The sequence below is a fragment of the Blennius ocellaris genome (assembly GCF_963422515.1).
Source record: "Blennius ocellaris genome assembly, chromosome: 2".
In the NCBI taxonomy this organism is placed as follows: domain Eukaryota; kingdom Metazoa; phylum Chordata; class Actinopteri; order Blenniiformes; family Blenniidae; genus Blennius; species Blennius ocellaris.
In genome coordinates, this window is record NC_137651.1 from 26,389,726 (window position 1) to 26,403,913 (window position 14,188).

General features: G+C 38.2%; 1 protein-coding gene across 1 annotated transcript in view; it reads left to right on the forward strand.

Moving 5' to 3' along the window:
* nectin1b (nectin cell adhesion molecule 1b) overlaps window positions 1-14,188 on the forward strand; it is a gene marked incomplete at its 3' end in the record, with an annotated part of 185,891 nt that overhangs the window by 161,972 nt on the left and 9,731 nt on the right. Inside the window, 1 exon segment of the mRNA XM_080504369.1 lies at window positions 1,728-1,829. Coding sequence (XP_080360495.1) covers window positions 1,728-1,829 — 102 coding nt within the window.

The window sequence follows — 14,188 nt, forward strand, 5'->3', positions numbered from 1 at the left end:
TGTTCATGGTGACTTTGATTTCTTCTATTCACTTTTCATTTCTTTTCAATGTCCACAACTGAAAAGTGTTGCCAAGGCTTTGGCAGCTTACATTTGTCATCCGAATTCAAATTATTTTGTGCCATGAAATGTTTCTGAAGCCTGTTGCGAGTATCCCACCATTAAAACCCTTAAAAGGTAATTTTGCTGTCAGGAGCGTCAAACTTTGCTTTGGGATGGTGACACATGAATTAGAAGTCCACTGTGAAATAGTCTCAGGGCAACCACCTATTGAAAAAGACAACTATAGAGCAGCAGTTTTCCCCTTCTGCTCATATGCTGCTTCTGTTTTACCACAAAAAGAACTGAAACAATTGGATGAGAAGACCTTAGGGATTTTGTTTTAGCTTCTAATTAAACACCGTGCCTTATGTGTTCCTCACTGTAGTGTTTCATATGTACATTCAGAATGACAAGAAGAGAGTGATCCCAAATGTATTGAGATTCAAGCATAGTACTGGGTTAAAAGGCTCTATAGAAGGGCTGTCAAACGTAAAGCTTGTGGGCCAAAACCCCACCCACCAAACCATTAAGCAAATTGTTAAAATTTCAAAGAAAACATTGATTTAAAAATTGTACAAATTTCTGTGGCGGCCATAACACAACACTGAGACCTGGGACATCAGTGGTGCTGCTATGACATCAAGCAAACGTGATGCTGTCAGGGTGCGTTTGTAAAAAAAAAAAAAAAAAAATGCAACAGTTATTGGAGAAGTTTTTCTTTTTTTCTTTTTTTTTTTTGCATTTCACTATATTTTACACTGGAAGGTTTCATGAAACTTGGCTTGCTGTTGAAAATTGTTGAAATCGTTTTCTGACATAATTGTGTGGTTTTTAATGAAATATAGACATTTTCATCACATAAAACAACATTGTTTTCAGCATTTCTTGCATTTCCATGTAAACGGACATAACTTTCAACATGTTTCAATATAAACGCAAAAACGTTTGAAACATTGTTACCTAAACCGGGCTTAAAGTACTGTGAAACATCCTGGCTGTATTTAGAATAACTTTTGTTTGAAACTATTTGAATGCAGAGCAAAAACTCAACTGTGATGTTACAAGACAGTATCACAAGTCAGATGTTTTAAATTCGGTTGCATACATTTTCCTTTTATAATTAATGATGTTGTGATTTTTATAAAAATAAAGAACCTTGTCAATGTATTGACAAATGTATTTTTGGAATAAAATCTCTCCATCATTCAGCACTGGCAGTATTTACAGTTTTACTGTGGCATTGGAATTTCATCTCAGTTATTTCAAAACTTTGCATCAGACATTTGTACGATGCAAGCACGATTCATTTGACAAAAATAACTTTGATGCTGGTACAGAGTTCAGCACAACAGCTAAAGTTGAAACTGCTGTCAAGATGTCTTTCCTGTCAGATTCTGGATTAGCACTGCCGGTTTCTGCTCATTACTGCAACGAAAATCAAACGTGCGCAAATGAAATCAGAGACCGTCAACGTGAAGTTTCTGCCGCTGACATGTTGCTGCTTTGAACTGGTGCACATGCAACAAAAGGCAGGGGTTTTCAGTGATGCACTAATAGCAGAGTTAATCTGATCGAGGACTGCAGATTCAGAATGAGGTGACTGAACTGCTCAGGTTTAAGTTTTTGTTGGGTTTTTTTTTGTTTGTTTTTTACTAATTATGAGTCTTGCTGGTGATTCCCTGTAGGTGGTTCATCTCGACAAGGATGAGGAGATGCAGAAGCTCCCTCTCCAGCCTCCTTATTATGACATGGCCCCCTCTGAGTCGACCCCCTTCACCGATAAGCCGGTGAGTACTGCCGCCACGAACGGCTTCACGGGAGTGTTTCCATGAAGGGATCGTCCGTGGTTTCTGCCTCCAGCCTCTGGTAATTGCTGGTGAAACTTTTGGAACCTTTGTGCTTGGAGGTGTGTTATAATTGATTTGGAAAGAATTACACTTCCATACCGTCACAGAATTTCTTTAATTTCTGGAGTGGCAAGAGGAAGCTGACCAGTAAATCCACGGGGAGTTTTAACTATAAGCCCTTTATCTCGTCAAACGACATCAGCACCTCTTGTCCTGTATGTAAATCGTGCTTTCTGTGGATTATTACACGGCCGGGCCCCGACAGAAGCCACTCCCCCTGCCCTCTGCATCACCTCCTCTCCCCTCCGCTTCCTTTAATCCTCTGTAATTACTCGTGGTTTTGCCTGGCAACCATGTGCAGATAAATGGCAGTGCGATGCTCGGCCGTACATCATCACCCCGGAGTGTTAACTATTGACTTCAAGGATTCGCCTTGATGCACCAGATGCTCTGCTAACTGTGGCCAACCTCCCTCAGCGTGGCAGCAGCGTGTGAAAGTGTTGGGGACTTTATTTGCTTTGGCTAAAGATTTTTTTATTTTTTTTTGCTCTGACTGTATATGCTTGGTGAAACGTGTGTGTTATACTGTATGTCCTGGAAGTAAAAAACACAGTCTTTAAAAATGGCTTTCTTTTTGTCTCCCAATAGTTTGTGTGCGTGTGTGTTTAATTGTAATATAAACAAATGCTCTGCTATCTTTCAGGTTGCCAAAATTACATTTTCTCATGTCAATCCAAAAATGTTTTAATTTTCTTGACTCTAGAACACATCTGTAAAATTGCCCAATGCGCCTGTCTTGTTTTTGTATACTGTGTGAGAGTGGATGTGTATGCCCGGGCTTGGCTTCAATGTCATGTTTTGGCCAATCAGAGCTCAGAGAAAAGTTCTGCAGCCTTTCATTGAGGCAATCTTGTTGGGTGTCGGGGATGCAAGCTCGTGTGGACCGCCCATAACATATCAAAGTCAACAGCAAATATTTTAGTTGAATTAATGCTGTTAAATGTGCAATCACAACTACACACACTACTACTGTCTGTGTGTGTGTTTTTTCTATTGCTGTCACTGAGGTTGCTGTCAAAACATTTCACCGCTGCCAACACTGTGTTTTAACATTGATGGAGAGTGACAATAAAGTACTTCTAATCTATTCTTCTATTCAATGCTAAGACAAAATAGAGGTGGCATGGTGTTGCAAGTGTAAAATTAAATTATAACATTTGCTTTAGGTGTAAGCAGCTGGGAAACACTGTAAAAAAACACAATTCAATTCAATTCAATTCAACTGCATTTATATAGCACCAAATACAATGCAGTCATTTCTCAGTGCTTTTAACAGAGAAAAGAGAAAAACCCAAAAAATCACAATGACATGTGACAGGTGTTACGTTTACTTCAGTTCAGTCAAGTCGATTAATACCATATATAATATAATTAAAATCATCACTTTACAATCCTGACATACTTATTTTATAGTCATTACCTCAAACAGAATTTAATTGAATTTCATGCAAATGTGTCAAGTTTTCACATTTTAAGGATGAACCAAACAAGAAAAATGTGCAACATCCACACAAATTCACACAAACAAAGCACCATAACTTCAGCATGTCTTCATTTAACTGTAAATGCCTCCTTTATATCACAGTGTTTCCTTGCACATTATTGCTTTGTTTTTCTTCGATATTCCTTTTGCAAATCTCTTAAAATTAAAAGCAACCCAAATTAAATACATAAATACAGTTTTTTGATGGAAGCTCTGAAATTAAAAATATGCCACATCATAAATATAAAACCAGCACATAACTCTATTCATTTATACCCACTTTTCAAAATGTAAAAGTCCGAATAAGCCTATTTCTACTCTCTTAAAAAAACCAACTCTAATTTCCTAGTATTTCAGCAAATGCCCCATAAAAATACTGAAATCTATGAGACCTCTGCACATATAGCCACATACCCAGCTCTGCTGCTCAGCCCTCAAATGCATTTTCCTTACAAATTCAAAAGAGACGCAAATTGAATTCTCGCAGATTCTAAGGTCAGGTTACATTTGGAATATGTATTAGTTAACTGATACAGTGTTATTTTAATTGTATTGTTTTAAAATGTATCATCATCAAACAAAGGCAGACATTTATAGTTCTAGTTATTTATATAATAATAATCAAATTTATTACTGGTCCGGCTCACTTGAGATGAAATTGTGTAGTAAAATTGGATTGACACCCCTGGTATAAACAGCCCGATTTCTTTTGGATTCGAGCCCAATAGTAACTTGTGAAGTGATGTTTTGTGATCAGATTTCTGTGTGGATACGGCTGAATGAACAAGTTGTTTTGCTCAATTATTAAATGTTTTAAAACTACAGCCATGCCTCTTGTAAAAGAGGAATTATGACACAGTATGATGAAATAAGAGCAGCCACAATAATACATTGACATAGGAAGAATTGCCACAACAAATAAATTATATGCCAAACATGATTATGCTTATTTTAATACCTATATTTCAGTTTTGGAGTACACAGACGTTGCCACATCAGCGTGTCATCAGTTAGCCCGTCACAGCAAAGCTTGTTGAAACTTCTTCACTTTTCACGTTGCCATCACTTTCTAAGTGACTCCTCCTAACTGCACTGAACAGGCAGGCATAAGTCAATTACTATCATTCCTGTCCCTGGGCGGATTGATTTTGATTTTCTGTGTAGTTATTCAAGGATGTTAAACTACCGTCTTAATTCTATGCTCAAAGAGACCGAATGTTTAATTCCGATAATCCTTGGACACTGAGGGTAGATTTTCCTTAGATTTATTGCTTATCTCTGATAACATTCCACTCAAATTGAAGTTTATGGCTGCTCTTAAGATGGATAGGGTATCACTGAAGTTTTCAAAACACTATTTGTGAGAGACATGCATTGACTGCTGAGCGTTGAGTGTTACTAATGATGATTCTCTCGGGGCAAAACACTATCTGCCAATTTTGAATGCGATGTGGCTGTAATTTTCCCCTTGATTGCACTCCGGTCATGACGAATATCCCAGATATTTAAATATCCAGTGAGTGTGGGAGGTGGAGGGAAATATGCAATTGTGGAGAGATTGCAAAGTAGATTTAAATTATTAATGGGAAACTGTACAAGCTTCAATCACGCCGATGTAATCCTTTCTCAGATGGAAATAAGGTACACAGGGTGCAGTAAGGGACAGCTCATGTGATCCCAGTGCATTCCTTATTCACAGCCCTTCACCGTCCAGCGGAAGAATCTCTTTGGTTTGGATACACAAGAGTCAAAACTCTCCATTTTAATCCACCGGTTTCATCAAAGTCAGTAAACTAAATTAAGTGGAGAAAAATGTATTATTCTGGAGGTTTTTTTTTTTTTTTTTTTTCACACTTCACAGCATATCTAGCAAAATGGAAAACTCCTCCATTAGCTTTGTGATTGTAGGTTGTCGGTAATACAAACATCAGTTAAGTCTGATACTCGATTCACTTCCTCTGTACTGGAAGCAGCTACTTTGTTTTCCTTTTTATAAGAGTGCTTGTTATTTCATGGCCACAGCACCTCTATGGTCGGGTAATCTAACTAGATGGGGTAAAAATACTTACAAAATAAGGCATTTTAGCTTTAGAGCGCTCTCACTGAAAATCTCGTTCAAAATACTTATACTTATATTACATCAAATTGAGTGGGACTCATTCATCTTTCAGGCTACTGGAGGTAAACTACATCCTGGACAGGCTACCAGTTAGTCATCAGTGGTAATATACACACATACAATATGACATATATACATACTGAAACATGTCATAATGCATTAAATATATCAAAATTAAACATTTCACCAACTGTAGCTTATACAATTTCAAAATGTGACACATTTCTCACAAGATTTGCATAAATTAATGGTAACATGATGTATCATTTGAAAGAAAGCTGACTTGCAAAGTGAATGGGGCATAAATATGAAATATGTCCAGTGCATTGGTTCAGTCTAAGATGCAGACAGAACATCTACCAGAATGCTTTTAAAACCGAGATTTTGTCACGTTTCAAGATAAAACAATAGGTTGTGATGGCTGGGTGGAGGAGATGCTTTCCTTCTAGACAGCAGTTACCTCATGGTTAGCGCTACTACCGCACAGCGTCAATGTGCAAATTGTATGGAGCTTGGATGTGATTGTGGGTTTTCTTCAGTTTCCCACCACAGTCCAAAAGCACACATTTTAGATGGATTGGTGACTTTAAATTGCCCGTAGGTGTGAATGTGAGTGTGTGTGATTGTCTCGCTGTGTTTTCCCTGTGATGGACTGGAAACCTGGCCAGCCTGTACTCTGCCCTCCCCGCCCACAGTCAGCTGGGATTGAGGAAAGTGCTTGTTGGAGAGGTTGGATGAAGACCGATGGATGGATGATTGTCATTCATTATTTTGGAAGAAACACAAAGTGGTGAAGTTACCAAATACGGTCTCTCGGTTGACGAACGGTTACATTCATTCAGGAAAGGAGCCATGGAAATCAAAACCTTCTTTGTTTACATGTTGTCTGTTTCACGTTGGCTTTCAAGCACTGTCCATCTTACATGTTGGTGATGGTAAATTCATTCAAATGTATTTGTACACCGTTTGCTTACGAATGTCTGAATCATTTATTGTCTTTGAAATTATTCTTTTGTTTCTCGACATGACTAAAGAAGAACATGGCAATATGGGAACTATCTGTGGGATTGGACAACCAGAGCTGAAAGCTTCCATTTTCTTATATTGATTGTCCCATTAGGGTCATTTACTCGATGATCCACTCTGCCAATTGCTCACCGAGTCAATCAGCCAGTCAACCATCGGACTGGTTGTGCTCGGTGGTCAGATGCTGGTTGAATGAAAGTCTTTGTCTGCGTTTACATGCATGCTGATATTCCAGCATTAAGGAAACCACATCACATATTCATTTGCATGCTGCTCGGCTGCACGAGTACCTTCATTGTGCTGCACGACGGTAATCAGTTGGTTGATGCACAGATCTAGCTGTATAGAGCGCTAGCTTTACAGCTGGTAAGATTGTGTAGACATGCATTAACCATAATCCACACATTAGAGCTCTGCTTGTGCACGCTCTGTCTGGCTTGTTTAGTTACAGTGTTTATTTTAGTTGGAATCCAGTTTTCATGGCCATCGACTCAGAGCGAAGCATAGTTTCTGGGAAGAAGAAGAAGAAAATATTGAAAACATCTGGGGCTGAATAAGAACATGCACTAATCAGAATATTGCAGGAATATCATTACGTGCACGGTAAACAAAGACGAGGTCCTTCTCATTTCTAACCGGCATTGCATTGTTTTACATCTATTTTCCGTCTGTTATGATTTTTTTTCCCCCATCTTTTCTGTTGGCTCTTCACTTTCAGCCATTCTGAAACATTTATTTGTGTTTTTCGTGTGAACTCATTATTTCCTGTCTCCCTTCTCTAACACTGCTGCTCACAAATATCCTCATGACCGTCCAACCTCCAGTCCACATTTTTTCTACATCTCTCTCTGTCTCTCTCTCTCTCTGTCTCTCTCTCACTCTGTCTTTCTCTGTCTCGCTCAACGTATCTGTCGCTCTCACTCTCATTATTTGGCTGACTCACTCCTCACACACCTCTCGCCTCTCTTGTCTCCAGAACTCTGGCCACAAGGACTGTGATGTCCAGTATGCGGAGCTGGATACTGCAGCTTTGGCCTCCTCCCCCAGCCCGCGAAGCTCTGCTCACACTGGCCCTGGGGACCTTGTCGAGTATGCAACCATCCAGCCTAGCTCACACTAGCGCATGCCATTATAGGCCTTTCCCCTCAGACTTTGGCCTCAAGGTACACAGACTGATGCACTCCATCCCCTCGTTCATCCCCCCTTTCACACGCACCTTCCCTCTGGTCCTCCTGGCTCCTTTGTCTACCTCCCTCTTCAGTCTTGGCTGTCATTTGATTTCCTCTCCCCTTGTCGCTCTGCAGAAGGTTTGATTGAAGCAGAGATGTTTCTGGGCTATAATTTAACACAATTGCACTCAAAGAAGGATACAGAGATCACATGAAAGAACAGTGAAACATAAATCTAAAAGCACATTATCGCCATAAGGTCAGCTATATGAGTCATGTATAATTTTTGAAAGGTACTCTCTGGCAGAAGGGAACCTTTCTAAATTGTAGTTATTGTTTGTTTTTTTTCTAGTCCCCTAGGCTTCGCATGAATGAGGAATTGCATAATGAGGCAGTATGTAAAGCTTAAACATGCCATTCTCAGGTCCATGATATGGGATATATTGTAAGATGCAATTTTCAAAGTACTTCTAGTTCATGAGTAGAAAAAAGAAAAAAGGAAGGGCTACCAGTGATATTTTTATCCTGTGCCTCTTAATTTATGATTTCAAGTGTTTATACAACCTACTTACCTAATATGCTGTGGTGCTGTTACTAATGCAGTGGACATGAAGTGTCCAACGCAAAGACTGAGCTGCTCCGAATTTGTGTTTATCACATGATCACCTTAAAACAACACTGTGAGAGACATTGTGCACAGGTGTATTATAGTGACGGTTTCTTGACTGGATGATACTTTTTGTTTTATATGAGATCGAGCTCCAGGAAATTAGCATATTTTCCACGTTTGTGTATGTTTGGGTTCGATCAGATGGAGGGCTGAACCCCCCCCGGAAAAACGTAAAATGAAAAGTTAGACCATTGAGTTGAATATATCACTGAAGGTAACTAGCAAATATATCAGAGCATTGCAGCAAATAAATCAAAATTCACAGGGATAAAGATACGCAATAGGGGAGATGATATGTCTTAAAGTCAAAGTTTGAGTTACAAACTATATACAGTTATAATTAAAGTCCTACAATAAAAGTCGTGGGAAGCCCACTGCAGAAATGCCTCTTCTCACAAAGACAGCAACATCTTGGTTCAAAGCTTCAAATGTTTTTGGATGTAATGATTTACATACATTTTCATGCACTCTATGGGAAGTGTAGAAACATGTAATTTTACACATGTGTGACACCGACACTGCCACATATGCAAGTGTGTAATCTCAAGTCTGTGCCAGTTTTTATTCAATCCGACCTTTCGTAGGTGCAGTCCATAGTCTGGGTTGGATGTCACAGACCTTGAGGTGAAATGTTAAAATTAATGTTTTAAAGTTGATGTTGACAGCTGTTTGAATTTGAGCAGGCGCGTCCTCGATTCGCTTGAATCATAACAGACCTTTTAAAATAATGAAAGGGAACAAGATGAGCTGATCAAGGTTCAACACTCCTGAATGAGTGAGTGTGTGTGCTTGTGTGTCTGAGCCAGTTATCAGTTTTGACATTCAGAACACAAGGTAAGGCAGGCAACCCAAAGCCAGACTCTAGAAAATGAACACAGGGTGTCCATAGCTTGGTTTCCAAAACAAAAGAGGACACTAGGCCCAGCCATCAGATACTTCAATTACACTGGAACTTTAATCAAAGACGTCTTAAATAGAAATATTCTATTCTATTTTGTTTCCCCTTGAAAATACATTTCCAAAGAAACCCTTGTTTTAATAATAACTGGTTTTCCTGAATGCCGATTTAAAATCTCTTTATGTTTCTAATTACCTTTGTTGTAACAAACAACATAGCACTATAGTGAATACAATAAACTGTTGAGTACATTATCAATGACATTTGTATCCATATCTTCAGTGAAGTACTTTTTTTTTTTTAAATTCTTACACTATTGTGTGACGACTAAAGCCCAAATAAGAAGGTTTACCTGATGGCAGGAAAACGCATTATCACTGTTTGTCATCCTGAACCACAGTTTATGAATTTACGACTGGAGCAATTTGCAGATGCAATGCAACTAAAGCACTGAAATCACATGAGAATTGTCAGATAAGGTGGCCATAAACTATATCTTAGACATTGACGGACATACAAGCTGTCTTAGACATGAGAGAATAATCAGCGTACTCTTAAAGGAAGCATTTTACACAGTCTGGAAAATCCAGGTCTATCATCCACGGTTCAAAACTGCAAGATTCTCTACACAATTTAATGGGTTGTTCTGTTTAGGAAAAGCAAATTCACATTGCTGCTAAATTGCCTCAGATTTTCCTTCCAATGACTCTGACGAGTTTCAGATTGAAGACTTGCTCCAGTGCTGACAGGTTTATTTCAAAGCTCCTGTCATAATCACTGGGGCTGCACAATATATTGCAAATTTATCGTCATCGCAACATGGTTCATACACACACATCATGAAACACCCAGTTTGAGTTATGTTTTAATGCACTGTGCAAATCAACATATTTGGCCAATCAGAGTGGAGCTCCGCTGCTCCAGATGTCCGCCCGGAGGTAGAAAGTGAGTGTAGGGTGTGTCGCAGCACTGATTTGCAATAATTCTTGGACAAAGGTTGTGTTTACACCTGGAGCTGCTCGGCTTTTCGGTCCACAGACAATAAGTCTATTACTCATGTACAGAAGATCAAGGCAGGCTGAAAGTTACCACAGGAGAAAAGCATAATAAATCTGCTCCAAAAAAAAAAGATGTTTTTAAAACGGGAAGTATTTCACTTCATTACTTTGACATTATTTCATACCTGGTGGCCAGTGGGTTGAAGTCAGAAGCATAAAAGCAATAAGATGAAGTAAAAAAAGATGGGGGAAAAAATAGTTGCTTTGTTTCTCAAATACTGCTGGTGGGCATAGAAAAAAATAGAGGTATGAATTAGGAGCAAAAGAAAGAGCAAAAATCCTTTAAAATCATCATCACAAATCATATCCTTAAGATTATTATGCTTGAACATTTTTCTTGTAGCTGGATCAAATTTTGCATGAAATATTTATAAAAGAAAGACTGGAAAAATGATCTAATCTTTAAGAAATGCTTGGCGGAAAATGCTGAATCACAAAAGAAAAATAACAAAAACAAAGTTTCAAGTACCAAACAAACACCCCCCCCCCCCCCCCCCCCCAAAAAAAAAAGGACTTGTCAAACATTTAAACTGCTGAGATTTCACTCCAACACAATTTAAGAATTTAATAAACACTGTTTGTATTCTGTTCAGTCACATATGATTTTCAGCTGAACGACTGATTGACCCATTGTGATCACAATGAGCCCTTAGTCCTGACTCAATAACCGAGCAGAATTCATGTGAGGGATTAATAGTACGTCTTTCATCGTAACACATAAACACATGTACACACAGAGGAGAAAAGTCTGAAGACTCGCATGGAAGAAATTCAGTACCAGGGTGCTGATGGACGGCGTCTGAAGTGTGTTTCTCCTTGGAAAAAATGCACCAAGGAAAGCACAGCTTGGACTGAGACGATGGTCCTCAAACCACAGCAATACTACAAACAGGAGAAACTTTAAGAGCGGAATTGTTCCTGGGTGTAATGAACAATAATTGAAATATGCTTAGAAAATAATTAGAGTAACAACAGGAGCAGACTATGAAAAGATAATTTGGTCATAACTAGCTTGATGGTGCCACCTTTTTGTGCTCCATTCGATTTGTAGAACAAGTACAGTTCCTGAAATCATGTAATAATTTATATTATATATAAAATATGCAACAACCAGTCCAGTGAGTCCTCAGTTAGTGCTGTCTTAAAACTATGCACATAACAGTTCCATTGTAGAGTTACTTGGACACATCAGCTGAGCCAGTAGTGATTTACATCCTTTTGGGCATCGTTCATGTTACATAAGTCAACAGAAGTTTAGTGAAATGGTAACGGCACTGATGAGTATGTGGCCCTTTTTTTGTGAAAACACAATGTTTTTGCATTTTTGTTTCAGAAAGGTTTATTGTTTACACTGCAAGGTTTGAAAACAATAACAACAAAAAAGTAGTTAGCATGCCAGGTCACGAGCTGCTGGTTGTTTCTGTAATAAAACCACACACCATTGTCGTGTAAACAGATGGATAAAGGTAATGCAGAAGCTATCAGCTGGATAAGTGAGCCAGAGGAGAGACAGCAGCACTTCAGCTCTCCAACTCCACTCGACCAAATTAAAGAAAAGAAAAAACAATCTCATCAAATTCTAGTAATAGTCTTGATGGATGTAGAGCCCATCAGCCTCATAGACATACTGGTTGAAGTGCATGAAATACAAAGGGTAGCTGAAAGTTTCTTTTTTTAGTAACCTGCCCTGAAGTAGAGTGTTGTCTAGCTAACTGCTATATAATATTATTTCCCCATAATGGATGGAGCTGGGAACATTAATGAAGTATTTTGTCAAAGGACATTACAACCTGCATAGTGTTTTCTCATTATGTTAATAGAAAGTGTTCCTGAAGTGGCATTCATTTTTCCACAGAAAGTATTGCCTGTTATGAAATGCTGTGTTGAATGGACACATGAAAGGGCACCGAGTCACATTTCAAGCGAGTGCAGCAAGATAATGACTGAGAGGTAATGACAAAAGATGGACAACAATAAAGTCAGTGTCCGCCGACGGTGGGTAAGGCTAATGAAAAGCTACCGGGGAAGCAGTGGTGGTGGCAACTGTTGGGAGCAGTTTTACAAATTAGGAGATGGAGAGAGAGACAAAGTTACAAGGAGAATCAAGGACGTGCTGAACACTGCTGAAATGTGAAACAGAGCAAAAACAGAGAGGGACAAACAACCACATGCTTATTTGAATTCATCTGCTTTTAAGCTTCCTGTAGAAACACATCACAGACTGTGAAACAATGTCGAGGCTTCAAGTGGAAACGGCAAACTTTTGTTTTGTTTTAGTCAATCATTCTCATGTACACGGTGTCTAAGGTCCCATTTACATGGAGTCACTGTCAACGCAACTTTTTGAGTTAAACGCGGAAAAATACAAAATTGATCAAATGCTGCTACTGCACATGTGCATCACTGCTGTAGTAAATAGTTCTTCTGCATACACACAAATAGATGAATAATAACAACACGGTTTTCCTCCAGAGTGTCATGACTTCCAGGTCATATTCTCCTGCGACTTGATCGATTAATTGTTCAGAGTCACTGTAATAACAATCCAACTTGGTCGTCTGTCCATACGAATGTCCATGTACTACCATTGTTATTGTTTATTGCAGATTCCTCTGCACAAAACAGTCAATAGTGCCAACCTGTGGTCTGGCATGCCAATTACACGTTTTTTAGCATTTCCATGGAAATGGACTTAGTTTTCAAAACCTCACCATGTCAACGCAAAATGTTTCTGAAATGAAAACGCCAAAATTACGCATTTTCACTTGGATTGTCATAGTGCCAACAGTGTCTATGTTCTGTTAATGTGTGATACTCCGACACCAAGTGTCGCTGGTTTTACTGATACCGACACAGTGCTTTATCGAAACACTGAATGTGTGAGGGTAAGTCTGAGCCAATAAGATAGGGGAAAAGCATTTTATTTCAAATTATTGCTATTAAAAACGACATCAAGGCAAACCATATTGTTGTTCTTTACGAACCTTCTTTTTAATCTCTGTCATTCATGCTGAATTAATAATGTGCCAGACAAATTCTTACATATGAACATCAACGTCAAATGTCATGAAAATGCATAAATAGCTACAGCTTTAATGTGGAATTATAGTAAGAGGCTGGGTGAAAGAAATACAATTTATTTAGTGGACAATATTTTGAGTTCAGTAAATCCCCAATAATAATCTAAAAAATGATGTAATAATAATATAATTAGCAATCTATGTAGGGACTATTTTATTCAAATTTCACACAATGCTTAGGATTTATACATCCTGAATCATTTTTAATTTTGATTATTGTAAATTTCTCAATTTGTGAGATGAATAAAGGATTACCTTATCTTATCCATAATAATTAGTCATTTGATATGTCTAGCATAATTCATATCATGATCTGTTTAAAAAACAAACAAACAGATGTTTCATCTTTAATCAGCATTGTTTTAACGCAGATACATGGATGTGAACCTTTGGCACAGAGTACAAGATAAACTAACAAATAGTGGGAGAAATGTAAGTATCATTTTAACATGGAATTGAAGGACAGAACATTAAATAATTTAGAAATGTTATTATTTCCTCTGGACAAGTACAACATCCATTTCAGAGACACTACGTTTTAACTCAGACCACGTTTACGCAACAATTTTGAGTGAAAACAGTTTTTTTTTTTATTATTATTATTTTATTTAATTTCAGAAAAAGTCCACGTTTACACAGCACATGGTTTATTTTTATTTTTTTTGAAAGGATGTCCTTTTACATGTTAATGGGAGAAATGCTGAATACGATGCAGTTTTCTTGTATAACCATTAGG